Raw genomic sequence first — 26,044 nt, forward strand, 5'->3', positions numbered from 1 at the left:
TCATTTCTTTTTCTTTTCATTTAATATTGATTCAACATCTTGTGCTATGTGTTAGGGCAGCATCTTCTTGTCCTCGGTGCCGGAGATACAGACATTGATAAAATGTATCCAAGAGATCCGTTCATTTAATAGGAAAAACAGACATGGGAGGAATGGCACCTTAGGCTGAGGGGTAGTGTTTGCATATAGCACAACTGTGGGACTGTGGGTTGCTTTGGGAGATGGGAAGGAAAAGAGGATATCAGTAGGCAGGAGTCAGATTCTAGAGGATTTTACATTTTATCTTTACTTTATCATACAGGGTGGGCATCAAAAGGCAAGGGACAGTTGACAGTTTTAAGCGTGGAAGTTAAATGATCAGATTTGCATTTAGAAAGATGCTAGTGGCCATATGGAGGATGGATAGAGAGTGGAGATGATTTGTGTCGGGGAGACCATTTAGGAATTTATTGTAATAACGGAGGTGACAGAGAGGAGGGCCTAAGTTAAAGCAGTGGCAGTGGGGACAGATAGAAGGGATGGTTAGAAGTGGCAAGAAATCTGGTTAAGTTTTTTAAACATCATTCGAAATGCCAAAGCAGTTATATAACTCAGAAACTCTTCTCATTATTGACTCATATTTGGCAAAGAAAACAGTCCCTTAAAATCTACTCCTGAAATCATTGTTGCACTATATGCTAACTAATTTGGATGTAAATTTTAAAAAATAAAAAATAAAACAAGTTAAAAAAAAAACAGTCCCTTAAACTGCTTGCCTCTTGCTTCTTTGCCTATTAGCAAACTAGAAGACAGTGTTTTTTTTGGAATTCTTCCTACTTACCTTTTTACACTCCCTTGCCCTTCCCTCATCTCATATACATCTCATTGCCTGTATTCGAGTGACTTGGGGGGTGGTTATATGGTATAGTTCATTTGACCTGGTGGCTTTGTTGGGGAAGCAAGAATCAGCTCGGTCGTCACCTAACATTGTTTTACCTTCCCACTCAGATTGAAAGACGATGACAGTGGGGACCATGATCAGAATGAAGAAAACAGCACACAGAAAGATGGTGAGAAGGAAAAAACAGAACGAGACAAGAGTCAGGGCAGCAGTAAGAGGAAGGTGAGTTTTGTGCTGTATAGATATAGTTGCCTTTGGACTTGAGACTCGGTTATCTTGTGGAATCTATGTGAAAGATACCAGATTAACTCAATGGTGCCCTATTTTGGAATATCTTCTTTTGTTCTCAAAAAAAGATTGTTGAATCACTGGCGTTCATGTTGGGAGTTAGAACTTTTCCCTTGCCATAGGATCTTGAGATCGTGCCTTGCTTTCCAGCATTCACCCAGCATGAGGGATTAACTGTGCACTTGAATGAGACTATCTGTTAGTTCTAAGCTGTTGCTGAGTATTTCAAATCCTACACATCCTTGAAATTTTAGACTCTTTAGTCAGTAATAATCTAAGCTGAAAGTGACTTGGAAAGGAAAAAATTTAGAGAGTGAGAGATTGATGGGTCAGGTTTTTTTTTAATATTAAAACTTGTTTATCTGACAAAATCGAGCATTGTAGGTGCTAAAAAAGCACAAAGGTGAATGAGACTGTGGATCAAGGGGCTTACATTTAGTAGTAGCAATATTAATAGTAGCCGACACTGAGCACTTACTATGTGCCAGGCACCGTGCTAAGCACTTTACATCTATTAACTTATTTGATCCTCTCAGCAACTCTACGATATTATTCTCTTCATTTTGCAGATAAGCAGCTGAGGCACAAACAGGTTAAGCAGCTTGCCCAGGTCACTAGCCAGTAAGTGATAGGGTGTCATAGAGGAGGCATACTTGGCCTGGGAGTACTTGGGTGAGATAAGATATAAACATAAATACCTATAATAGGAAAAAAAGTTTAAAAAGCCATAGGAAAACAGATAAAATGTTAGAGGAACTTAGAATCCGCTAACCACTGAAGAAATTTACAGTGTAGGGACACCTGGGTAGCCCAGTTCAGCTCAGCTCATGATCTCACAGTTTGTGGGTTCGAGCCCCACATCAAGCTCTGTGCTGATAGCTTAAAGCCTGGAGCCTCCTTCGGATTCTGTATCTCCCCCTTTCTCTGTCCCTCCCCTGCTCACACTCTGTGTGTCTCTCTCCCCTTCCCTCCCTCCCTCCCTCTCTCTCTCTCTCTCTCTCTCTCTCTCTCTCTCTCTCTCAAAAATAAACAAACATATGGGAATGCAAGATGATGCAGCCACTCTGGAAGACAGTATGGAGGTTCCTCAAAAAACTAAAAATAGAACTACCCTATGACCCAGCAATTGCACTAGGCATTTATCCACGGGATACAGGTGTGCTGTTTCAAAGGGACACATGCACCCCCATATTTATAGCTGCACTATTAACAATAGCCAAAGTATGGAAAGAGCCCAAATGTCCATCCATCAATGGATGAATGGCTAAAGACGGTGTGAGATATATATATATACACACACATATATATGTGTGTGTGTGTATATATATATATATATATACATACATACATATATATGATGGAGTATTACTCGGCAATCAAAAAGAATGAAATCTTGCCATTGACAACTACGTGGATGGAACTAGAGGGTATTGTGCTAAGCGAAATTAGAGAAAGACAAAAATCACACGACTTAACTCATGAGGACTTTAAGAGACAAAACAGATGAACATAAGGGAAACAAAAATAACATAAAATCAGGGAGAGGGACAAAACAGAAGAGACTCATAAATACGGAGAACAAACTGAGGGTTACTAGAGGATTATGGGAGGGGAGATGGGCTAAATAGGTAAGGGGCACTTAAGGAATCTACTCCCGAAGTCATTGTTGCACTATATGCTAACTAATTTGGATATAAATTTTTAAAAATAAAAAATAAAATAAAATAAACAAACATAAAAAATTTACTGTGTAAGCAGAATCTTGGGCATATTGCAGGGAATTAAAGATGTAGCCTTTTTGTGGAGGTGGTAAGGGGTGACACTATGAGAAAATGTTTTCTCAATCTCAGATTGTGTGAAAAGTGCCCCAGATTAACACACCTTATTGAATTCACAGGCTGTTGTCCCTGGACCAGCAGAGCATCCCCTGCAGTACAACTATACTTTCTGGTACTCCAGAAGAACCCCCGGCCGTCCCACTAGCTCACAGAGCTATGAACAGAATATCAAACAGATTGGCACCTTTGCCTCTGTGAGTACTTACTGGTTTAATGTAGTGAGCCTTGGTGGTACAGTCATGCCTGTACTTCTATCATTGTGTTTATTTACCTTCTGGTAACCTGTTTAGGGTTCTGCTTTCTTTATTTGACTGACCTGAGTCCCTCAGGTTTGCTCCTTCTGAGATTCCTCATTAGACATTCATAGGTAACATACATAGGTATCAATAAGTATGGCATTGACCGGAAGTAGACAGTACAAAATACAGGTTTGTTTAAACAGATATCTGTTGGGTCCTTACTATGTGCAAAGTGTCATGGGGATACGAAATTTTATAATACATTGTATATACTTTTATGAAGCTTGACAGTAAAGACGGTAAAAATTTGAAAGTTTCTCTTGTATTAAGAACCTCCCATTGACAGGGCGCCTGGCTGGCTCAGTCAGTAGAGCATGGGACTCTTGATCTTGGGGGCAAAGAGCTTACTTAAAAAAAAAAAAAGCCTCCTATTAGGATTTTGGATATGTTAGTAACTATGCATAAAGTAGTGTCTTTTTCCTGTGTTCAGGAAGAAAATTAAATCCTGATAATTGTTTTTGTAGGTACTGTCCGAGATAGCCCAGCTGTGTCTTGTCTCCCTCACAGGCATCTAGGTGTGTGTGCCCTGAGAGTTCTCTGCAACTAAAACCAGTTTTGTTCAACAAAAATTATCACACATTTCCTGTGTGCTGTATATTTGATCTCTGGGCAAAATCAAATGCAGGACTTGTTATTTTCTTAAAATTATTGAGGTTTTTTTTTTCCTATTTAAAATGTAGACACTGGAAAAGGAAACTATAACAGACAGCAAACATTACAATAAATTGGTAAGAGGTGATAGGAAAAGAAATGAATTCTTGACAAAGGAAACGATAGAAATAAACTTTTGAGAATATCAGTGCCTTCCTAACATTCCTGAATCTATCACAAAATGTTGGTGACCTGCCATGTGGGAATATTAGTACAGGGAAGGTAGCAGCTGTTATGTTATGAACATGGATGGCCACTTGGGGTCAGAGACTACGCTGGGGAGGAGGAAGTTTTCATTCAGGGTTCTATTCAGTTATTTGGGGGGTAATTAGGAATATTCCTAGTGTTTTTCTTTTCCTCTTAACAAAGGTATCTATGAATTCACCCAACTTGCGCACAGAGGGTTTTCTTTTTTCTTTTTTTGGCGTAAATGTTGAGTTGACTAGAGCAACATAATCGGCATTACCTGGGGTCACTGCCTTATCCAGACTCACTGGATGTGTGATGACAGTGTTTAAAGTTGTCTGTTGTATAATTCAAGGCATCAGGAAATGTCTCCCAATACTAAATTCCTCACAGAGAAATAATCATATTATGAAAACTTAATGAAATCCAAAGCAGTATTTCCCAGTGGTCCTTAATCCTAATAATTGACAATTTTTTTAAATTTTGGGGCGCCTGGGTGGCTCAGTTGGTTAAGCATCAACTTCAGTTCAGGTCATGATCTCCCAGTTTGTGAGTTCGAGCCCCATGTCAGGCTCTGTGCTGACAGCTCAGAGACTGGAGCCTGCTTTGGATTCAGTCTCTCTCTCTGCCCCTTGCCTGCTCACACTCTTGTCTTTTAAAAAAAAATTTTTTTTTTAAGAAAAAAAAGCAGTGCTTGATGAGGGAATTAGGGGTGGTTGTTACCCTTTCTCCCTAACCTCCCCACCTCCAGTTCCTAATCCACGGTGAACCACAGGTTCTAGTGGCTGTATCTTGTTTCTTCCCCGTGTGTCAGAGTGAGAAAAAAATTACTGCTCATTGTATGCACGTGACCACTTACTGTCCCTGATCACCATATACAGTTAAACATCGCAGTTGTTGAGATGAGACCTTGCTTCAGAATCCTGTGAATGGCATTTCTTCCTGACTTCTTTGTAACATGAGACATTTCTGTGTTTCTGTTGTCTAGAAGAATTGAAGCAACAGCCATTTCATAAAGTGTAAGGTCTGTTTATCCTTAGTTGCTGTCCACATCTAGAAGTATGACCTGAATCTGTGTCGACTCAGTACCCATTTTCAGCTGCTCCTCAGCAGTGTGTTGGCAATTTCCAACTGTCTTCAGACTGCTTCACGTTTCTTCTTTCCTCCTAAAGCGTGCCTCCTCACCAGCCAGTGCTCTGTGGGTGTCCTCTGCGAGTTACAGAGGACTAGGGAAGTAAATGGGCATAACTTGATGAGTAGGAATAAGCATGCATCTGATAGAGAAATAGATCTAGTTTTCTAACAGGATGGTGAAGGAGGGGCAAAGAGAAACAAATTTTCTAGCTAAGAGGAGGAACTTAATCCCCAAGTATAAGAGGCTAAGTTCTTTTTGGTTTTGGCTGTCCTGGCCTTAGCAGCAGCCACCATGGTTTACGGTAATGCATGTGGTAGATGCCATCACTTTTGCACAGAAACCAAACACAACTAAAATGTATGCATTGTAGTTAATGCTGTATCTGCCAACAAATAGTCTTTGAGAAATGATCAAACTTGAGGTTATAAAATAAGTCATGGGTGGGGAGGGCACCTGGGTGGCTCAGTCAGTTAAGCATCTGACTTCAGCTCAGGTCATGATCTCACGGTTTGTGAGTTCGAGCCCCATGTCGGGCTCTGTGCTGACAGCTCAGAGCCTTGAGCCTGCTTCGGATCCTGTGTCTCCTCTCTCTCTTTGTCCCTCCCCTGCTTAGGCTCACTTGCTCTCTCTCTCTCAAAGATAAATAAACGTTAAAAAAATAAAATAAATTAGGTCATCGGGATATGACATACAGCATGATGACTGTAGTTAATAACACTCTATTTTGTTTAAAAAGTGACTTGGTTCAGGACACCTGGGTGGTTCAGTCGGTCAAGCAATCAAGTCTTGATTTCAGCTCTGGTCATGATCTCACAGTTCACGGGTTTGAGCCCTGCATCGAGCTCTGCACTGTGTCAGCACGGATCCTGCTTGGAATTCTCTCTCCCTCTCTCTCTGCCCCTCCCCCACTCATGTGCGCACACACACATGCTCTCTCAAATAAACTTAAAAAAGTTTTTTTAACTGACTTGGTCCTTAAAAAAATACATTTAGGCTGAGGTTATGTGAAACTTAATATACCTCAAGACTGAAAGAATTCCACCGTGTTGGGGCTTCTGGCCGGCTCAGTCTATAGAGCATGCGACTCTTAATCTCAGGCTAGTCAGTTCAAGCCCCATGTTGGGTGGAGCCTGCTTAAAAAAAAATAATAAATTAAATTAAAATAAAATAAAAGGATTCCACTGTGTAAAACAAGGTCCTCTTACATCATGTAATGATTATCCTAGGGCTTCCACAGTGAGGGCTCCTGGCTGAGGCTGGCATTTTTTTGCCTAAAGAGTTTATTCTTGTATCAACAATAGGATATTTTTCCATACTTTCCTTCCCATACAACACGCCTTCCTTCTCACTTCCCCTAGTGAAAATGTATCCTTCAAAAAGTAGAGTCTGTAGCACAGTATCTTCCATGTTTATGTTCTCTTAGATCTCACATTCATTCAAAGAAAAAAGACCCATCTTTTGTACTCTGGGACCTTCTCTCTGCAGGTGGAGCAGTTCTGGAGGTTTTACAGCCACATGGTCCGTCCCGGGGACCTGACAGGCCACAGCGACTTCCATCTCTTCAAAGAAGGAATTAAACCCATGTGGGAGGTGAGCACTGAGGATCTTGGACCACTTTTCTGAGTGGTTTTTGTTTTTGTTGTTGTTGTTGTTGTTGTTGTTGTTGTTGTTGTTTAGCCCTGCCAAGGTTAAAAGTATTTAAAGTCTTCTCTCAAAGCTACATCACTATTTGGTGTATCCTTAGGGCCAGGACTTGTAGGAAAAGGCACTTGTAGGAAAAGGCACTGATGTCATTGCTTGTCTGTGTGGGTGGTTTACAGAGATTTTTTTTTTTTTTTTAATCACTAAAATGGTATTATAACAATATTGAAATACTTTTTAAAAAATTGCCTCTGGGGCACCTGGGTGGCTCAGTAAGTTACACGTCCACCTTCGGCTCAGGTCATGATCTCACAGTACATGAGTTGGAGTCCCGCATCGGGCTCTGCACGGTGCAGAACCTGCTTAGGATTCTCTCTCTTTCCCTCTCTCTCTCTCTCTGCCCCTCTCCCACTCATACTTTCTCTCAAAATAAATAAACTTTAAAAAAAGAAGCACCTTTGTTCCCATCAAACTGGTTGTGTGTGCACGTGATTGAAGTGGATAAAAAGTAAGCTTGCTTACAGGCTGTAGCTGGAGACCCAGAGCTGAGCTCTGTGAACCCTGCTGTAATCCGTCTTCTGTTGTGATGCCAGGGCATTTTTCTAGAAGACAAACGTGAAAACACACACACACACACCCAGCTATAGGCCCTGTGCCGCTCTGCATTGCTCACATGACCTTGCAGTCACCCTCCAGGCCTCACCTCCCTCCAAGGGAAGCGTGGCCAGGCCTTCCCTCCAAGTGCAGCTCGCCTTCCTCTTTTCATCCCCCTGACACACAGTCTCAGTTTGTACACAGACAAGTTTTTCTCAAAGCCTTCACCTGCTTTACCTGCCTAATCCATATGTCGCCCAAGACCCAGCTTAAATGTTTCCTTTTCTTGAGTGTTTCTGACTGTCTTGCTCCGCTTTAACTTAGTGTATCTCTTATCAGACTATATTGCTGCAGTTCATTTTCTTGGCTCTCTGTTCTTCCACTAGAGCAAATCTAGGTAGAGACTGTGTCTGTGTACTTGAGACCTGGTGACACTTGGTAAACTTTTAGTGGATGAAGGAAGGAATGATCAGTATTTGAAATCTGACATCATTTCATTTTGATTCCTAAAGGAGTTCCAGAAAAAGAGGATTTTTTTTAAAAGGTCAGTGTAGCCATTTATTGTAATGGCTTATACCCAGGATTCCCACCTCCCCTCCCCCCCCCCCCCCCATTTCTTGTCTCCCTGGCCCTACCACCGTTTTTCCTATAAAATTGAATAACTGGAAAGTGACAGGACTTCTTAGCATTCAAGGGATCCTTGGCTTTTTCTTGCCTTCATGCAAAAGTAAAAGAGCTGTGAAACCACACTTTAACTTTGATGCTTTCTCTCTTCTCCAGGATGATGCAAATAAAAATGGTGGCAAGTGGATTATTCGGCTGCGGAAGGGCTTGGCATCCCGTTGCTGGGAGAATCTCATCCTGGCCATGTTGGGGGAACAGTTCATGGTCGGGGAGGAGATCTGTGGGGCTGTGGTCTCTGTCCGGTTTCAGGTAAGCCACCCCATGGGCGGGTCCGCTTTCTCGTGTTGCCTTTGCTCTCTTCAGTGCCTCTGGCTTGCTTTGACCATCGCTTCTGTTCCTCCTGTAGGAGGACATTATTTCAATATGGAATAAGACTGCCAGTGACCAAGCAACCACAGCCCGAATCCGGGATACGCTTCGGCGAGTGCTTAACCTACCTCCCAACACCATTATGGAGTACAAAACCCACACCGACAGCATCAAGTACGTGTTGGGGGTGCTTGGGGGGCATGTCCCTAAGCTTAGCAGAAGTAGGTCCTTAGTTGGGCCCAGAGGAATATGGTCATGCAGGAGCCTGACTTACAGAGAAGGGACAGACCAGTCTTCCCCTCTAGTGCTTCTGGCCACTTGTAGCAGTTCTTTGCTGGTGAGGCTCCCTGCCCGCCTACACTGTGGGGTGCTTTGCATCAGAGAGAGCCCTTCTGCACAATCCCAGTTGCACCGCCTGGGCTTGCTTTATTTACACAGGCTGTCTTGTCTTTCATTCACTAACCACTATCTTAAAATGAAGGACAAAGTGCTTTTCCTTTTCTTGCTGTTTTTTAAGATGATTTCACTGAACAATCAAGTCCTCCTCCCTGTCTGCCCCTCACCCCACTTTTGCATGTCTTTTTAACTTCTTAGCGTCAGTCTGTTTTCTTTGTCCTGGGAAATTGACTTCTTACTGGGAACGATGACTCCACTTCCTTGTGTGTAGAGCTGAAATTGTAGAGGAAGCAGAACAGTGTGTTTGTGAGAGTAGAATCTAAGGGGAAAGCAGGAATGCCAAAGGGGAAGTAAGCTTTGCGATCTACCTAGGACTTGGGGTACCTAGAGCTGGACATCCACAAATGAGAATCACTGGTTAGGATTGCTCCTTCAGTGATTGAAGGTCATAAGTAAATTCAGGTTATTATGAAGAAGTCGTGGGGAGTGGCTGTTAGGTTTTCTCAAAACTAGAGGGAGAGCTAGCCAACTAGGAGTCAAGACTTTTAGGTTTAACTCTCTTCTTTGACTCCAGTATCGATATGTGCCTTTGGCAAGTCTCTACCGCTCTGCTTCAGTTTCCCCATCTGTAAAATGGGAGATAAATAATACTTTACCTAACAGGGTTGTCGTGAGGCTGATTTAATCTTTGTAATTGAAGGTCCTCAGGTGGAGAATGCTCTTACAGGGCCAAGTATTATTACCGCTATCATCGTCATCATTAGTAATAATATCATCATCATGTTATTCTTACTAAAGACTAGTAATGAGCCCAATGATGGTGTTCAGCAGGCAGACCATTTGGGAATCTTCTTCCCATGCATTCATAGACAGTGTGGGTGGAGTTGGTTTAAACTAGCTAAATGCCAGTTTTCTCCTGGGAACACTGCCACAAAAGTTGGTCCATAATCAAATGGCTGCGTGTGACTCATCGTAGCCACCAACAGGCGTTAGCCAGCCATGGCCCTGGTTGCTTGCCTTAGCAGTCTGGAGTTAGCATTGTTTTTCTCTAGGCAGGTTTTCCCTATTCTTTGTTCTGGGAGAGAATAGTTTCTGCCCTCCAGCCCGACACAGTCCAGGCTGGTGAGATCCACACCTGCTTTTTCTAGGACTCTTATGTTCAAGGTTCCCAAATGCTTCCCCCCTCCACTTCCCCCCAAAGTAACCTTTTCACCTGGATAGGAAAGGGAAAGAGGTATTTTTCAACTCTCCCCTCTCCACTGTTCTCCCTCTCTAATACCCTGAGGCGGTTCTTCCTGACTTTTATAGAAAGGTGTGCAAGTCCTTATGAGTCTAGGAGAGCCTGTGGGCTTTTTGCCTTAGTTGGCTGCTCGCTGCTTTATCAGGAGATCTGCCTAGCACTCCAGCCCTGCAGCTACAGGGACCAGAAAACCCTCCTTGATTCCCAGATGCTACTTTCCCTTGCGTCTCCCTCTCTTTCCTCTCCCAATGTGCCCACCTTTTGCACTTCCACTAGAATGCCAGGCAGGCTGGGCCCCCAAAGGCTCCTTTTTCAAAACCTCTGGAAGCCGCGGTTGAATGTGCCATGACCCTCTCCCTCTCTGGATGGCACCATCATTGAAGCTGGCCTCATCGGAGTCTCTTGTTTTGTTGGCGAGCTACCTGGAAGATCCTTCTGTCCTGGACGAGAGGAATTGGAAGAGCATTTTATGTTTTAAGAACAGGCTGACACGCAGCAGCTACAACAACAGCTGAGATCACTTAATAAATGGTGCTAAACTAGCTTGTCTCATGCTCTTGCTCTTTACGGTGCATCAAAGAAGTGGCCTTTCAGACTGACGGTCACCTCATTAAGGAATGGCACAGACTTCTCCATGGAGGGCCATCTGGGGAATGCAGCCTCATTTCCATAAGCCCATTGTAGTGTCACATGGTATTTTGTTCCAGTTCTGCTGAGGTCTGACATAATGAGGTGACATCTCGCTCTCAAAATGAGACCCCATTTTCTGGTACTTGAATTGTAGTTCCCATCTGGTCACGCTGATAACCAGAACGGAGTGATTTCGGATTCGAATTCAGCTTGAAAGTCTGTTAAGGTTGGAAAGGGGGATCCTTGGCCTTTGCTCCGCTTTGTTTGCCTTTACTTCAAAGAAATCTCTTGCTCGGAGGTAAAGCCCTGCTTCTGTCTGTGTGTGGCTGTGTGTCTGTAGTTTCCTTGCTTTGTGTTAACAGGGTTTCCTCACTGTGCCAAGCTGCCCAAGCCACAGGCTCTTTGCCAGCCTTCTCCCTTCTGTTTTCCGTCTAGAACCAAATCCTCTTCCTCTTTGAGCTAGTCCTGCTTGCAAGGTTTCAAGGTTGTAGCCCTTCTCCCAGGGTTATTGTGCATCAGGATCCAGGGCGGGGCAGTGTCTTCATCCTGTAGGAGTTCGCTCCGTAGGCTGGCTGACTGTGGGACATACCGGCCCCTCGTGGCTTTGTGGCTTGGCTCGTACGCGCTGCAGCTCGGCCTTCAGGCGCCTAACCTGCATGTAGAATTCCAGCAGGCCTCATGTTACTTGAGGTCTTCTTGGGAGCTACTACCAAAACCAAAAAGGAACCGTTTTTATAGAACTTGAGGTCAGGTTGCCTAATAGCATCTTGAAGGTGGCCGTGGGGGTAATGTGGAGTTTTCCAAAGCGGCCATTCCGTTTTGGCAGCAACACCCGTGCTGACACACTGACCAGCAGTCTCCATATGGCCCAGGATCTCACAGAACACACACTGGGACTAGCACTCAACATTCCGGAGGTGTTTGTGTCATTGTTTCTCTGTTTACTGCGTATCCAAAATTGGTTGAAGTACCTAGAAAATGGGAGATTCGTTGGCATACGGAAATGCCTATTCTCTATGTTTTCAGCGCTTGTCGAAGAATTACTTTCTATGGCCTTTTCCCTCTTGCCTTCCGATATTATTTACACGTATTGACCTTAATTTCAGCTGTATAAACCGGTCCAGGAGATGAGCTTGATGTCACCTTCTAGAGTAAGAGTTGATCAGAAAGCACCAAACCTACCCTGCGGCCCCTGTGATCCTTACCAAAACGTGAACCGAAGTCAGAACTGTTCTGCTTTGTTCTAGTCCTTGTGGCTCTCCCACAAGTGTGGCTTGGTTTAAGCCAAGGAGCAGCAGCTGCTGTGACTTGAGAATTCAAGGGAAGTGAAGGAAGAAAGGGCCAACAGTTGCTCTCCCCCGAGTTCTCTGGAGTCGAGGGGGCTGCTGGAAACGGCAAGGGGCATTTTTTTAGGAGTAGCTTAGGTTTCTCAGTCAGGTTTCTCCACCTTGGTATGTTTCAGTCCAGTTTTCAGTGTCCTTTTTCAACTGTTTGGTTTGTCCAGCCTTCCCCTATTCACCCTGCTTGTGGCCTCTTCCTGCCGCCCTCTTAGGTGAGCTGAGGCAAACGCTGGTGCGCACAGTGCGTGGTGAGCTGCTTCGCTGCAGAGGGGACGCCTGCCTGCCGCTTCCTACCCCTGTTCACTGCCAGTAGTTTGCCCCCGAAGGGTGAGCAGGTCCCATTGAGAAATGGGGAACCTGTTAAGTTGGGCGTTAGCTCAGGTGCATGGCTCCTTTTAATGAGACCAGTCATAGCTGAGCTTTCATAGGTTTGGGTACTTGCGGACGTCAAGTAACTAACTGTATCCTCTTTTGAGGAGAAGTCTCATAATGCAGCCAGACTTGCAACCACCAGGGGACCACCAGGATAAAACTTGGCACAGAGCCACATAAAGCAGCAGTGTCTTTTGTGAGGAAATTCCTCTTTGGAATAGTCCCATTGAGTTCCTTTGTGCGTCTGGCCTGGAACGGAAAAGGGGAAGACAGGGCCAGCTTCACTCAGTGGGCCACAGTACTGGGGAGTCTGACCAGACCCCTCTGCAGAGGAAGTTGAGGGTAGGTGACTTCTCTTTATTACTTTATTCCAGAGGAGAGATGGGTCAAACCTGGGGACTTTGCTTTACCACGTCTAGATACCATTGTATGTAGACATTGAAGTTTGTAGGCAAGAACCAACCATCCCTTCCTCTGACGTGGCTAAATCATGGGATCGTAGCCTGGTGGCACCAGGTCACACCAGCATAATTGTTGGCCTGGCTTTGCGTCTAGGAGATGTTCCCCCATACTGATGCTCAAAGCCAAGAAAGCCCAGGCTAGCGGAGGCGGAGCATGTCCATGAGTATTGAGGGCCAGCTGCATGCAAGGCTGTGAACCAGGCTTTGAGTGGAGTGGGGGCAAGTACAGTTACAGAGAAATGAGATCTCGGCTCTCAGAATTTGCTTTCTGGTAAGCGAGCTGGGACAAGAGTGGTCTTTAAAAGACTGTCACTTTGTCATTTGAATCTGTTCAGAATCCCCTGTAGACTCTGCTAATCTCAGAGTAATTTTTTTTTTAAAGAAACTCCATTCATTCATTGGACACTTGTAACATTTAACTTGTTCTTTCTTTACCTTTAGAAGAAGCAATTTTTAATATTACCTAGTATGCATAGGATGTCAGATGGAGAATAGTTAGAATATGCGCACTTGGCTTTAGGTGGTTGACTTGCCTCTTAGCCAAGCATTGGCCTACATAAGTGTGATTGTTCCAGTGACTGTGGCCAACTGTTTGGTGTCCATTGAGTCCGTGTAAGGAAATTACTAGACCCAGCCTCTTCATGTGGAGGTTTAGCACCTGAAGAAGATACCTCTGAAGAAAACGGGAGGGCGGTTTCATACTGGAATGGATTAGAGGGAGCTCTGAAATCTGTAATTCTGCAGGTTCTTAACACTGAGAACTGTTCTCTTTGGACTAGCATAGGCCTTTCTGGAAACAAAAGGATAAATGAGATGAAGCTTCAACACAGCCACGTAATTTGTTGATGCCTAAGTTGCTTAAAATAGGATTGAAATCTCACTATTAGAAGGAAAGAGGGGTTTCCTAGGTCGCTGCCCAAACATCGGATTTGCTTTACCCTTAATCTTCATGTGGAAGGAAGAATGAAATAGCCTTCTGATCTCACTCGTGGACTCAGGACGTTCATCGCATCAGCATCTCCAGAAAGGGCTGTGGAACAGATGTCTTGCTTTGGAGACTGAGTTTGTGAATTGACAAAGACTGGCACGCTTGATCAGCGGTCTTACGTATTTCTTCAATCGTTAGCATGTCTTAGTAGCTTTGGTAATACTCTCTAAAGACACCATTACCTGCAGATCAACCTCTTGTTCTAAGAGATCATTAACTTATAATTGCTCCTGTTCAAAAGGAAAAAAAACTAATGAAACTGGTATAAGTATTACCTGGAAGAAGGAATTTGTTGTACCAGGTCTCTGTATTTAAATCCCTCCCTACTTAAAGAAAACCTACCTGTAGAAGGCCTGGTAATGAAGTATATTCTATTGGCCATATCACACCTGTAGTGAGTGACACATGTGTTGTCACCCAAGATACTGTCATTCCTTTAAACTGAGAATGGAATAATTGCCAGTAAGGAATTTTAGATTTACAAGCATTGAATTACCCATTATATGATATATATAAGTTCCCAAGGAATTTGCCAGGTAGTCTGTCCCTAATAGAGCTGAAAAGTGGCTGGGGCCGAAAGGTAGGACATCAGCTTCTCTGAGGAAACTTGAAGTGGTTTAGGGCTTCAAGGACATGTGAGGGATCTGGTTTTCTCCCGGTTCTTTGGCCGGCAGTCACCAACGGCTTGTTCTTCGTGGAGCGGCATCCAGAGAGACCGGGCACCCTGCAGTCCTGTTTCTTACTCCTTCCTAACCCCAATCACTAAATCAAGTTAATTGGCATGAAAGTTACAAGGATCATTGAGCCCTAAAAATTTGAGCTGCTATGACCTACACAGTGTAAGGTAGTAATTACATGGGCATTTCCAGAAACGGATGGAATCTGATACAGATTTGGGGTGTGAGTTGGGAAGGGCCCGACAGTTGGAAATGAGAGCAGAGAAAGCGCTTTAGTTGCTTCATTGCATCTGCAGCCATCGTAATGCTTCTGGGCACCTGCCTTTACCCGCAGAGTGAGGCCTGATGAAGAACAATAGTCCTGCCACCTGCCCTCACGCCCCCAAGGGCAGAAAGCCATCTACCCCAGTGATTGGGGGTGTCTCCAGGGAGGATTGAGCTTAGCTCTGACCTCCTGGGCCTCCCTGTAGACTTGAAGCAGCAGGTAGGAGGACTGTGGCAGTTGCTTGAGGGGACAGGGCCAGACTTCGCTAGTCAAGCCAGCCAGGAGCAGTGCCAACTGGCCGCCACTGCTGATGTGAGGGCAACGTCTAGAGGGGGAAGGCTGACCGCTGCTTCCAGGTACTGGTGCGCTCCGCCCGACCTTGAGGTATCTCAAGTGGGATGTGGGGTTATCGTGTCTGTGCTCTCTTTGTTAAAAAGCTGTTGATCTGAATGTGCTATTGTGTTTTTTGTCTCTGGTTTGCCAGGGCCTGGGAGGAGTTTCATGGCCTGGTGAACAGCAGCGGCCGCTGATCGGACGCTCCCCTCTGTCTCTCACACTCAGGGTAGGGCCTTGTCTATCTTCTCTGTAACCTTGTGACATACCTCTCAGCCACAGGCCCCCTCTTCCCAAGGGCGTGCCCTCTCCCCGTTTACCCCCAGCCTTGCCTCTGCCAACATGGAGCCTGCTCCAGCTTCTCCTCTTTGACTGGTTGTCACAGTCTCAGAGAAAAGCACCAAGTCCAGAACCACTAGATCGTCCTCCCAGGGTCACGTGTCTCCCGGTGGCCCTCCGGGAGGATTGCTTAACTTACCGTGCCCGTGTTTTCGTTTGGAAAATGAGGTTCCCCAGACTAAAGTGTCTTCGATCTCTTCCAATGCCAACATACCATGATTATAGACGTGCCACAGATCCTTTGTCTTTTGCCCAGACGTGGCCGTTTCAAGCCATCTGGCAGTGTCCTGTGACTGACAAGACAGTTCCGTGGGCTCTGGTGTGGGTTAGGTGAGAGGTATGTCCCTTGTCTGCTGGTGGTGTCTATCAAGTGTGAGCAAACAGTGGTAGAACCTGCGGGTCTCACAGAGTGAGCTGGGACAGATGCAGGGGCGTGCTTGACTAAACCGTCACATGTCACTGGAAGGGAGAGGCCCCGGGAAATCGAAGGCTGGGTCAGCTGACACATTGACTTTAAGAACATTTGCGTTTCAGTTAATGAAGAGAGTGCCAAGTCCATGTCTGTGTCTCTAGCAGAGGGAATTGGGTCAATTTACTCTGGATGAGAAGACAGTAACTGCATGTGCCTGCGCTGAGAGCATAGTCCTGGGCGTTAACTACCCTCCCGCCCCGCCACCCCCATCCCTGTGCAATAGAGAATTGCTAAAATTGGAACAGAATGTGTCAGCTGTAGTAGCCGCTTCAGAACTCCCCCTTCCCAGGAGGGAAATGAGGCTTTTTCGAGAAAAGGAGATCTGCATCCCTCAGACAGCAAGAGAGGATGACACAGAGGGACAGAGCAGGTGACCCGGGGTCTGAGTACTCTGCAGAGCTGGGTCATCTTTAGATAAACGGTCTCAGAAGTCCTGCACACACAGATGATGCCAGGCATGTCTTTTTTTAAAGCTTAATTCCTTTATTGTGAATTCAATTTTTAGGCATACTAGATTTTTTAAATTGCAATTTAAAAGTTTTCTCTGTAAAATATAGTTAACAGGTCAGAGGTGGCTGCTAGTATATACAAGGAGGGATGAAAAACAAGCATCGGCTGTAATGTTGGGTACACTGAAATGCAGGCTGAAAACGGCAGATACTTAGAATAAATAAGTCAGATTTCCAGAGGCCTGGTGCTATCATGCAATTGTTTTAATCATTTTAATAACATTACCATATTTAATTATTTCTAGGATATTTTTTGGTTTTGTTTTCAATATCCCTAAAATCAGGGTGCTCACAGTGAATGTGATAAGAAAGATTTTGGACGTAGTTTAATTAGCAACGTTTACTTCTTAGAGTACAGAAAACGATGGTATCTTTAAGAATCAATAGCATCTATGTTCCATCGGGGGAGAAAAGGCTTTAAAATGAAATTGGAATAATCAGAATGGGGGAAAACTGTCCCTCCCCCTTCACAAACACTGAATCCCTTGGGAAAGAGATCTCTGAATTGCCTTGAAATCCTGTATTTGCATCGTTGCCGTTTTGCGGTCTCTTCTTTCTTGTTTTTGTTGCCCCTATATCTTTTTTATCTGGCAGATGAAGAAGCACTTCCTGGTTTAGGTGTTCTCCTGCGTAAAGCGCAGCCTTGGAAGTCTAATACTTGGAGTATTAGAGTCTGAACAAAAAAGCCAACTCACGTCATTGTCTTAAAGACTTGAAAAAGACTCTCTATTTCATCCCTATCGCGTTACCCCTGAAGGGGTGCTCTCAGCTGCTACGCTAGCTCTGAACTGCTCTTTTAAAGGTTCCTAACACTTTGGCTCCTCGTCCTCTTCACCTTTTCTTTTCCCCCTCCAAGGAGACCATGATCTAGGAGGAACTAAAAACTGCTATTTAAGTAATTGTTCTTGAACCACAAATACTTCTCAGTTGATCCGATATTTTATGCTATGACATATAGCTGCTAATATTCTAGAACCATTTCATTTGATCTGCATTACAAATCAGTATTGCCCTTTTAACCATGACTTCAATAGAAGTCCCAGTTAGCTGCTGAGGAGGATTTAGGTTACTTTTATGTCTGGGCTGGCATGCACAGAGCAATGATCTGTGTTGTTGGGGAACGAAGTTGGCCCTCAGTGGGAGATTAGAGATGGAAACTTGCCCCACTGAACCTAGGAAGGGTTTGTAGTTTTATTTAATATACAGGGAGGGAGAGGGGTGGAAGCCAGAGCTGGCCTGTGGTGGACAGCTGATAGCCAGAGAATGTTCCTCTGAAGACTGTACGGAAGCCTGCAGGCTGATTCGTGAGTGCACTCTCAGATCCCCCTCCAGAGCAGAGAGTCAGGTAGGGCTCCTACTCGGTGGCTCAGCTCGCAGTTTTCCCTTGAGGACCCGGAATCACTGTGGCCACTTCCTGCAAGAATGGAGAGGCATTCCTTTGAGGAACCAACCACCTTGCTCCTGTGTTATCCACCCTCAGGAGCTTGCCTCAACCTCAGCTTATTCTTCCCGGAGTTGGAAATTGTCCTTTCTAGAGAAGTACGAAATGGCAGAGCAGATTAGAAAGCTGTTACAGGGTATTTGGGTAACAGTTTTCCCCCCCAAATGCCTGGGAATGTGAAGCTGGAAGCCAGTTTGGATGGGGCGCTGGTATTTCTGTCCTGCTATCAGGATAAAGAGTCATCCAGTAAAGAAAGGTCTTTTTAATTTTTTAATGTATTTTAGAGAGAGACTGTGCAAGCAGGGGAGGGGCAGAGAGAAAGGGAGACAGAATCCGAAGCAGGCTCCAGGTTCCAAGCTATCAGCACAGAGCCTGATGTGGGGCTCGAACCCATGAACCGTGAGATCATGACCTGAGCTGAAGTTGGAGGTTTAACCAACTGAGCCACCCGGGTGCCCCGAGAAAGGTTCTTTTTGACCCCTCTCTAGCATTGTGGGTCTTTTAGCTCCTGTGTCCTGTGCCCTGGAGTGTAAAAATCCTCTGGGATAAATTAAGATACAGGGAAAAACTGATGTCTGAAAAGCCCCTTTAAATCAATACACTGGGCTCAATATATTTATATATAATTTATATTTTTATTTCATAAATTCATAGATGAGGATGTAAAATTTTTATTTCCTTCTAAAAGGTCTCTTGAAAAAACGAAAACAACAGAAAAGCCTTCCCGGTCGCCCATGCTCCATCACAACATTGCTAGGTGGCTAGAGGGGCTAGCTTTTAGGAGCTCACTCTGGATTTTCTAAATTATAGTTTGCTTTTATGAGAACAGAAGCCCATCTTTTTTGAAAAATTAAACGTTGCCTGTGACCTGCCACTCCCTTTCTTCTTTCTTCCTTCTTCCTTTTTCTGTCTCTTAATCTCTCTGGCACTGCAGCCTGGGATAATGGACATAACCAAGGATTAGTTCTCAGCTGGTCTGAGATGAACACATTCCTCAGATGACATCTGGCACCGAGCTGTTCTCAGCCCATTTTTTTTTTTTTTTTTAGAGAAGCTGGACCAGAGCCACCAGCTGCCACCAGCCTGTCATTGTCATTGTCAGCAGCCTGTCACCCATTCTCGTTGCTCTTTGTTTTCCTTTAAATCAAACTCTGGGGGAACTTAGCTAGATTATCCTGGCTTCTTATTCTTCTCCCCTTTTCCACATTACAAATAAACCTTAGAATAATTGTGATTTCTTAGATTTTCTGACCGTGAAGAGACCTAGGACAGAAATACTTAGAATAAATAGTAAACATCTAGATGGGAAAGTGTTGTAGAGCTCTTCAGTTTACCTGCCACAGAGAGAATTTGTTTGTGGCCCAACCCCAGCACAGTACAGGGACTCTTCCAAAAGATAGAGGTGACCTGTTTACAGTGATGAGTTGTCCAGAAAGTTCTCTCTTCTGTATCACTAATGGATGAAAAGGCTGGGTCCAGACACTTGTCTGCTGTCTCTCTTACTCCAAAGACAGATCATTCTCCCACTGTTAGAAAATTCTGTGATTCTACCTTCCCACACCCTGCCTTTCTATTCACTCATTTTCCCCTGCTGGTTGACTTTTGCTCTGTGGGGAGAGAGGGAACTGGGTAGAGGGCAGAGGGAAGAAATGGAACAGAGCAGACTGTTCCTTCCTAACCACTCCTGTGTTATTAGAGAGGTTCTCTGACACGTAGTCTCAGTAGTACAGCGCATCATCCCCAAGGGACTGGGAGATCACACACACATGGCCCTTACGCTTGCTTTTCTCTGTTTTATAGTCAGAAATGTTCCTTATCATCCTTTGCTAGTTACTGGTGGCGCCTCGGTGGGATCTGTCCTTGTGAAAGCCCTTTTAAAAAAGATGATCACCCCATTAAGTTTTCTTCATCTTCAGTCTTCCCCTCCTTAGATCAAAATACTCAGTAGCCATTGATAAATGAGCTACATAGTCATGCGTCCAGTTATAAAAATACCAGTGGACTATTGAGATAATGTCGGTTTCTTCCCAGACAGAGTTCGCCTCCAGTTTCCCCTCTCAGTGTACTTGTCTACAGTCATTCATCTTGGGTAGTGAAGGCAGCCGACCGCCATCACAGGGGAGAGTCTGGTAGCCAGTTGGTAACTGGAAACTGCCATTTGTCTAGGCTGAGCATATTCTTTCAGAATTACCCCAGACTGACAGCCGTATGCCCAATAAATTGTAGCAATATTAAGATGGTCAGTTAAAGCTAAAGCTTCTAGGATGTCCTATCAAAACTAAAGGGAAGTAATGACTCAAAAATCAGGTTAATGAGAATTCCTGTTTCAGAATTTCAGGTATTTGAAAGTCTGAAGTTCTGGGCTACAGCAGAGGGCCTTTAAGGCCCTTTGTAGCCCTGAGACTGGGGGATTCAAATGGCAGTGTGGGCTGCTGAGATGTTGGATTTCTAGTGTGGAGCAGGAAAGGTTTCTAGTGGGTGGCCAACCTGCCCACATCCAGTAGAAGGCAACTGAGAGGACGCCTCTGATGATGTGTCACATACATCCATGCTTCTCTTTCAAGAATTCTAGCTGAGTGTCTTAAGGGTACTCAGATTTCACTTCGTGGAACACCCTTTTATAAGGAGCGATAAGTTTTGAACTAAAGATTTTTCGGTTGGTTGGTTGATTTTTTAAAAAAATACGTGATACAATCACATGGATTTTTTTTTTCTTTTTTTTTTTTTTAATTTTTTTTAACGTTTATTTATTTTTGAGACAGAGAGAGACAGAGCATGAACGGGGGAGGGGCAGAGAGAGAGAGGGAGACACAGAATCCGAAACAGGCTCCAGGCTCTGAGCAGTCAGCACAGAGCCCGATGTGGGGCTCGAACCCACAGACCATGAGATCATAACCTGAGCCGAAGTCGGACGCCCAACCGACTGAGCCACCCAGGCGCCCCTGGATTTTTTTTTTTTAATGTATGTGTGTGTTTGTGTGTGCGAAAGAAAGGGGTTTCCCTCCCACTCTCACCCTATCTGCTCAGACTCTGCTGTGCTCCCCCTCCTTCCCCCGTCTGCTGCCCCACGTAACAAATTGTTGTTGGTTTCTTGTATAGCCTTATAGACTCAATGTCCATACAAGCAATGTGAACTCTGACCTTATTTCCCCCACCCCCACTTACACAAAACGTGGTGTACTATGGGCACACACTGTTTTGCACCTTCTCAGTTTCTCCTGGAGAGCTTTCCATATTAGTGTGAGCTTCCTTGGCTTGTTGTTTTTAAGCTGCACAAGTGTCCCATTGGATGAACGTGCCATAATATTCATATTTAACCAGTGCCCTTTTTATAGGTATTTGGGTTGTTTCTAATTTTTGGCTCTTGAAAACAGTTGAGTTGAAGTGTTCAAAGGGACTCGGGAGGCGGTTTGCTATGTTGGCATTAGATTAGCAAGGAAGGGAAGTTCTGGGGTAGGTATATCTATCAGGAGGGCCCTGGAGCAGTGGAGTTCAGGCCTCCACCCCCACTCCCATCCCCTGCCCCATATGTGTGCTGTTGCCTATAGAAGATCTGTGTATTGAATGCTCTGTTTTCTCCCATTTTTTTCTTTCAGGGACAATTCAAGCTTTCGAAATACAAAAATCACATTGTGAAAGTACACAAGCTGGCAATAATCCTTTTCTGTATGTGTGTGTTTGTCCGAAATGGATGGGAGGTCTCCAGCCGGTCCTTCCATCTGCTCACTGAAGGGACGTCCCTGAGCCGTGTGCTCCCCTTTTGCACTCATTCCTGGAGGACAGATTCCGCTAGACACCCTCCAGCATCGCTGACTTTATAAAGCGGAAAAACAGAAAACGTGACTTTGTAATAGACAAACTTCTTTTTTAATGGGGTTCTGTGGGGGGGGTGGAGTTCAGCCTTTTGTTTTGCTGTGTGCGGTCCAGATGCCTGTCGGGCGTTCTGTGTGCTCTCCTCTGCTGTACGAAGGGCATCGTGACCACGTGTACAAGCCAGAGCTGTCGACCGAGAGTTGTCAGTATTATGAATGTCTGTGCATCCAGGAAAAGCTTTTTGTTGGAGAGTCCCGGAATGGCTATAAATGCTCTCTTCTAGCTCTGCCATTAAGTTATTGGGCCATTTTGTTTATTTCTCTCCCCTTTTCCCCCAAGCCCACCATTTCCTGAAAATGTGTTAACTGATTTTGTATAGTCTCCTGCCTTATGCCCTCCAGTTCTACCCTCCTGTGGGACTCTTTCTTCTTAGGCACTGCTGCACTTAGAATTTTAATCCAGTGGGCCACACTGGTTTCACTGAGGCAGCTCAGAAGGTATGCCTTGGTAAATCAAACTGGCGCAGAATCCAGTCTGATTAGGAGCTAGGTTATAATAGCGGTTCCAAGTGCAGGATTTGGAGCTGAGGGCAATGTCTGAAACCAGATGAGCAGGGCCTGCGTGTCCAGCCTGTTGCACGACCCTCGTTGAGGAAGGGAAGCGAAAGCTTGGTTGTTGCCCAGTGTGAACACTTAATATGGTAAATTCTATGATCCCAAAACTGGGGCATCCGAAGAGAAGGTGACCGTGATGGGTGGCTTTCTTTGCATGGCTGTGCCTGTCTGCAGTGGTTGAGGAGACCTGCTTTCGGTCCTTGTCACCTGGTAGATAATGCTAGTAATGCGTGCTGACCCATGATGTCCAGACAGAAACCTCTGACAGGCCACTGCAAGCATGCTTTAAAAAAGACCAGTCAGGCATCAGAGAAGCCTGGTGATCTGACTCCAGAAGGACTGAAGTCAGAGAGGTCAAAAGAGCACCTAGGATTGAAATCAGTACTGAGTACGAGTCCCACAGCAGCCTGCAGGGAGCGCTGTCTTACTTGGCTCTTGTGAGCAGAGATCGCAGTACCTTAAATTAAGGCCTCTCCTAAAACCTGTCCTTGCCGGCCAGGGCCTTCGCCACCTGGTCTCAGAGAAGTCCTATGAGAGTAATCGGCGTTTCCTTATTGTATTTATATTACTCTCTTCCTACTTTCCAAGTCCTGAACCCCCTCTAATTACCACTGTCTTGGGATGCTTTTTCCCGAAAGAATGGGAGTGCAGGAGCCAAAAGGGAGGTGCTTCCATTACAGGTGAAGTTAGATCGGATAAGAAGATCTAGCCATGATTTAAACTCCAGGAGTATGAAGAATGAATTGTAGTGCCCAGATAATTGTGAAGGGCTCAGGCAAACAGAGGAGCAACATTGGCTAAAATGGGGAGCGAAGGCTGCCTCCTGAGTATTTGTCTAGACCCCAGGAAGGGCTTCACGTTTGCCTACACTCAGATTTGCCATGAGAATTCCAAAGAGAGCAGACATTTGGATTTGCCCTCCTTGGGGCATCTACCTGTTGTGTGTGTGCAAGCAGGTGCGTATGTGTGTGATGTGTTCGTGAGGGAGGGTTCTGTCAGGCTGAGTGCTTGGGTGTACTGTCCATAGTTTTGCGCTTTTTTTTTTTTTTTTTTTTTTTTTTTTTTGTCTCGTTCAGATTTTTTAATCTCTCGTGTTTTCTAGAACTGCTCATGTTTTCCTTCTTCCTTGGCATTGCAGTATTTGAAAGTTATCTTTTCCCATCAAGAGATGCTGGCCCTGTGCTGGTCAGAACAAGAGTTATTTCTCTCAGGCAGTGTCCTACCCGCAGGGCTCTCCCGGATATTCTGTCCAGCAGTTTTAAGCGGGAGGTTGAAGAGTCAGTTTAGCCAAAGCACCCATTTTCCAAACTGGCTTGAGAGGTCCTTTTACTTCCTTTTGACTCCATGGGCCTCTGCTACACAGCAGTATGACACGGCAGTGGTTATGGGATCACCTACTCTGGGGACAAAGTGGGCAAAAGGTGTGCCCAGACCAACCTCACTAACATGGTAGGTTGCTGCCTGGAGATGGGGAGTCACCTTCCACTTTGCACAGGTGGGCTGTTGTCCCCTGACCCCTCTGCTGGATTTCCCGTTTGAAATTGGCCCCTACTCTCGAGGGCTCTTCTCATTTTATCCTTCTATTCATGTGTGTGGGGTTTTTTTTTTCCTGTGACCTTGGCAGTGGCAATAATTATCCACCTAGAGAGAAGCTTGTGGTCCGCGATGCTCCAAGAATGAACTTCCAAGAATTTGCCAGTGGAGGGGCAGAGGCTGTGACAAAGTGATTTAGTGTTGCACTTTCAGAGCGATTGTCTACTGCAGTAATAAATGAAAACTATCCGCAAGAACCAGGTTGTGGACTCTTAATGAAGGGAAATGGGGGCACTGGCGGTGGTTGCTGCGAATTCTGCTCTTGTGTGCGTGGCTCTTTTAAGTCCATTCCGGAACAAAACGTGTAGGACAGTTCAGACGATGCAGTATCCTTGACATGTGTTCTAAAAATATTCTCAATTCAAAATTTTAATATCTAAATACAGTTTATTTTAATTCTCAACTTGGGGTGAGGAATATTGGAACAGAAGGAAATTCAAAGGATTAGAATTTGAGGAAATCCCCAAGTGCCCGTGTGAAAAACCATGGGAGAAAGAGACGTTGCAGAGCCTCAGTCATTGTTGATGAAGGATTTAAACGATACAGTCTTGGGACTCCGTTTCAATAGATAGAAGCTTCCTGTGTCTGTCAGTCATGGTCCAAATAGAAGACAGAACCCACGCAAGTCATGTTAACAATAGGATAGGATTTTTGACAGTGGAAGAACCAGGAAGCAGCAACTCCAGGAAGGGCTGCCTCCGGATGGGTGCTCGCCCGGTGCTGGTGTCGCTGGGGCACAACAGAGCGGCTCCAGGGGGGTCAGAGGGGTCAGAAGTGACGACTCGGTCTGGCTGTGGCTCTGGGAACGTGCTGCTGCTGCTGCTGAACAGGGGTGATGCTGATGGGGACAGGAGGGAACAGGTCCCTTTTCTTCCTCCGGCACTGAGGCCTCCCTCAGGTGCATCCTGCTGGAGAGGCCCAATGGGATGCCAGCTGGCAGAGCAGAAATGTCAGCAGAGTTCCGTGCCCAGCATCACACAAACAGTTAAAAATACTGGGCGTGAGGCTGAGAAGAGCTTCATAATTGGTACGGCCTTCCCCTTTAGCCACACAGCATCTGTACACACCCCTTGACGTACACTTGAGCTTTAATACGATCACAAAAGCTACTCACTGTTTCTGCCCAAGATGTAACTGATTTTAAGAAGATGGACGCACTCTCTCCCAAACTAAGGAAATGTAAAACCCAACAATCAATGTATGGATCTCGGCCATGTCGATTCCTCCCATCCAGTCACAGTCTTGTCTGAGGAGAATATAGGATAACAGAATGAGACCTAAGCCCTACACGGTAGGGGCGCCTGGGGGGCTCAGTCAGTCGGGTATCCATCTGTTGATTTTGGCTAAGGTCATGATCCCAGAGTCGTGGGACCAAGCCCCACATCAGGCTCTGTGCTGAATGTGGAGCCTGCGTATGATTCTCTCTCCCTCCCTCCCCCCCTCCCTCCCTCTCTCTCTCCTCCGCCCCTCTCCCCCATTCTCTTGCTCTAAAAATTAAAAAAAAAAAAAATGGGGAAAAGTAGACTACATGGCAAAGTTAGCTTCCAACAGAAACAGCATGAGATAATGAGGAGTGAAAAGGAACGTGTGTGTGTGTGTGTGTGTGTGTGAACACACAGAACAATCCAGAAAGAATATGTAGAGTGTGTTGTGAAGCTGGAGTTGATATTTATAACCACTGTTTCCACTACCTGGTCTCTATTTCCTTTGCCCTCAGCCAGGAGGATCTCAGCTGGTCAGAATTCTTTTGGCATGGTTGATCCAAAGCTTCATTCCTAAAGGGTCTGAATTAATTGTCCTGCCTTTATTTTTTTTAGTTTTTCATTCATCGTTGCTATTTCTGAGAGGGACCTACAGGATTTTCTAGGTTCCAGCCACGGTCTTCCCTGCTCCTGTTGTATCGCAGCACCCAGACTTCCCTCGGTAATACTCTCAGCCAGTAGACTAATCCCCATACTAGCTTGTTGGTTCAGTGTCCTGATGAGCCCCAGATAGCCAGGTGAGCCTCAATATGCAACCCAATGGAGCCATCGCTGGGCGCCTGGGTGGCTCAGCC

The 26,044-nt window shown here is 45.2% G+C and overlaps 1 protein-coding gene across 4 annotated transcripts in view; it reads left to right on the top strand.

The window, feature by feature from the left end:
* EIF4E2 (eukaryotic translation initiation factor 4E family member 2) overlaps window positions 1-24,185 on the top strand; it is a 30,094-nt gene extending 5,909 nt beyond the window's left edge. Inside the window, exons 2-8 of one of the 4 annotated variants that reach the window (XM_042995647.1) lie at window positions 988-1,102; window positions 3,066-3,200; window positions 6,763-6,867; window positions 8,293-8,445; window positions 8,543-8,679; window positions 15,359-15,436; window positions 21,565-24,185. In XM_042995647.1, the coding sequence (XP_042851581.1) occupies window positions 988-1,102; window positions 3,066-3,200; window positions 6,763-6,867; window positions 8,293-8,445; window positions 8,543-8,679; window positions 15,359-15,404 (691 nt within the window). In that variant the 3' untranslated portion in view covers window positions 15,405-15,436; window positions 21,565-24,185. Of the gene's footprint in view, window positions 1-987; window positions 1,103-3,065; window positions 3,201-6,762; window positions 6,868-8,292; window positions 8,446-8,542; window positions 8,680-10,417; window positions 12,562-12,587; window positions 15,329-15,358; window positions 15,437-21,564 lie in introns of those variants that run through there. The other 3 variants (XM_042995648.1, XM_042995645.1, XM_042995646.1) reach the window with 3 other exon arrangements.
* The last annotated feature ends 1,859 nt before the right edge of the window (window positions 24,186-26,044 follow it).

The sequence above is a fragment of the Panthera tigris genome, chromosome C1, assembly GCF_018350195.1.
Source record: "Panthera tigris isolate Pti1 chromosome C1, P.tigris_Pti1_mat1.1, whole genome shotgun sequence".
NCBI classification, from domain to species: Eukaryota; Metazoa; Chordata; class Mammalia; order Carnivora; family Felidae; genus Panthera; species Panthera tigris.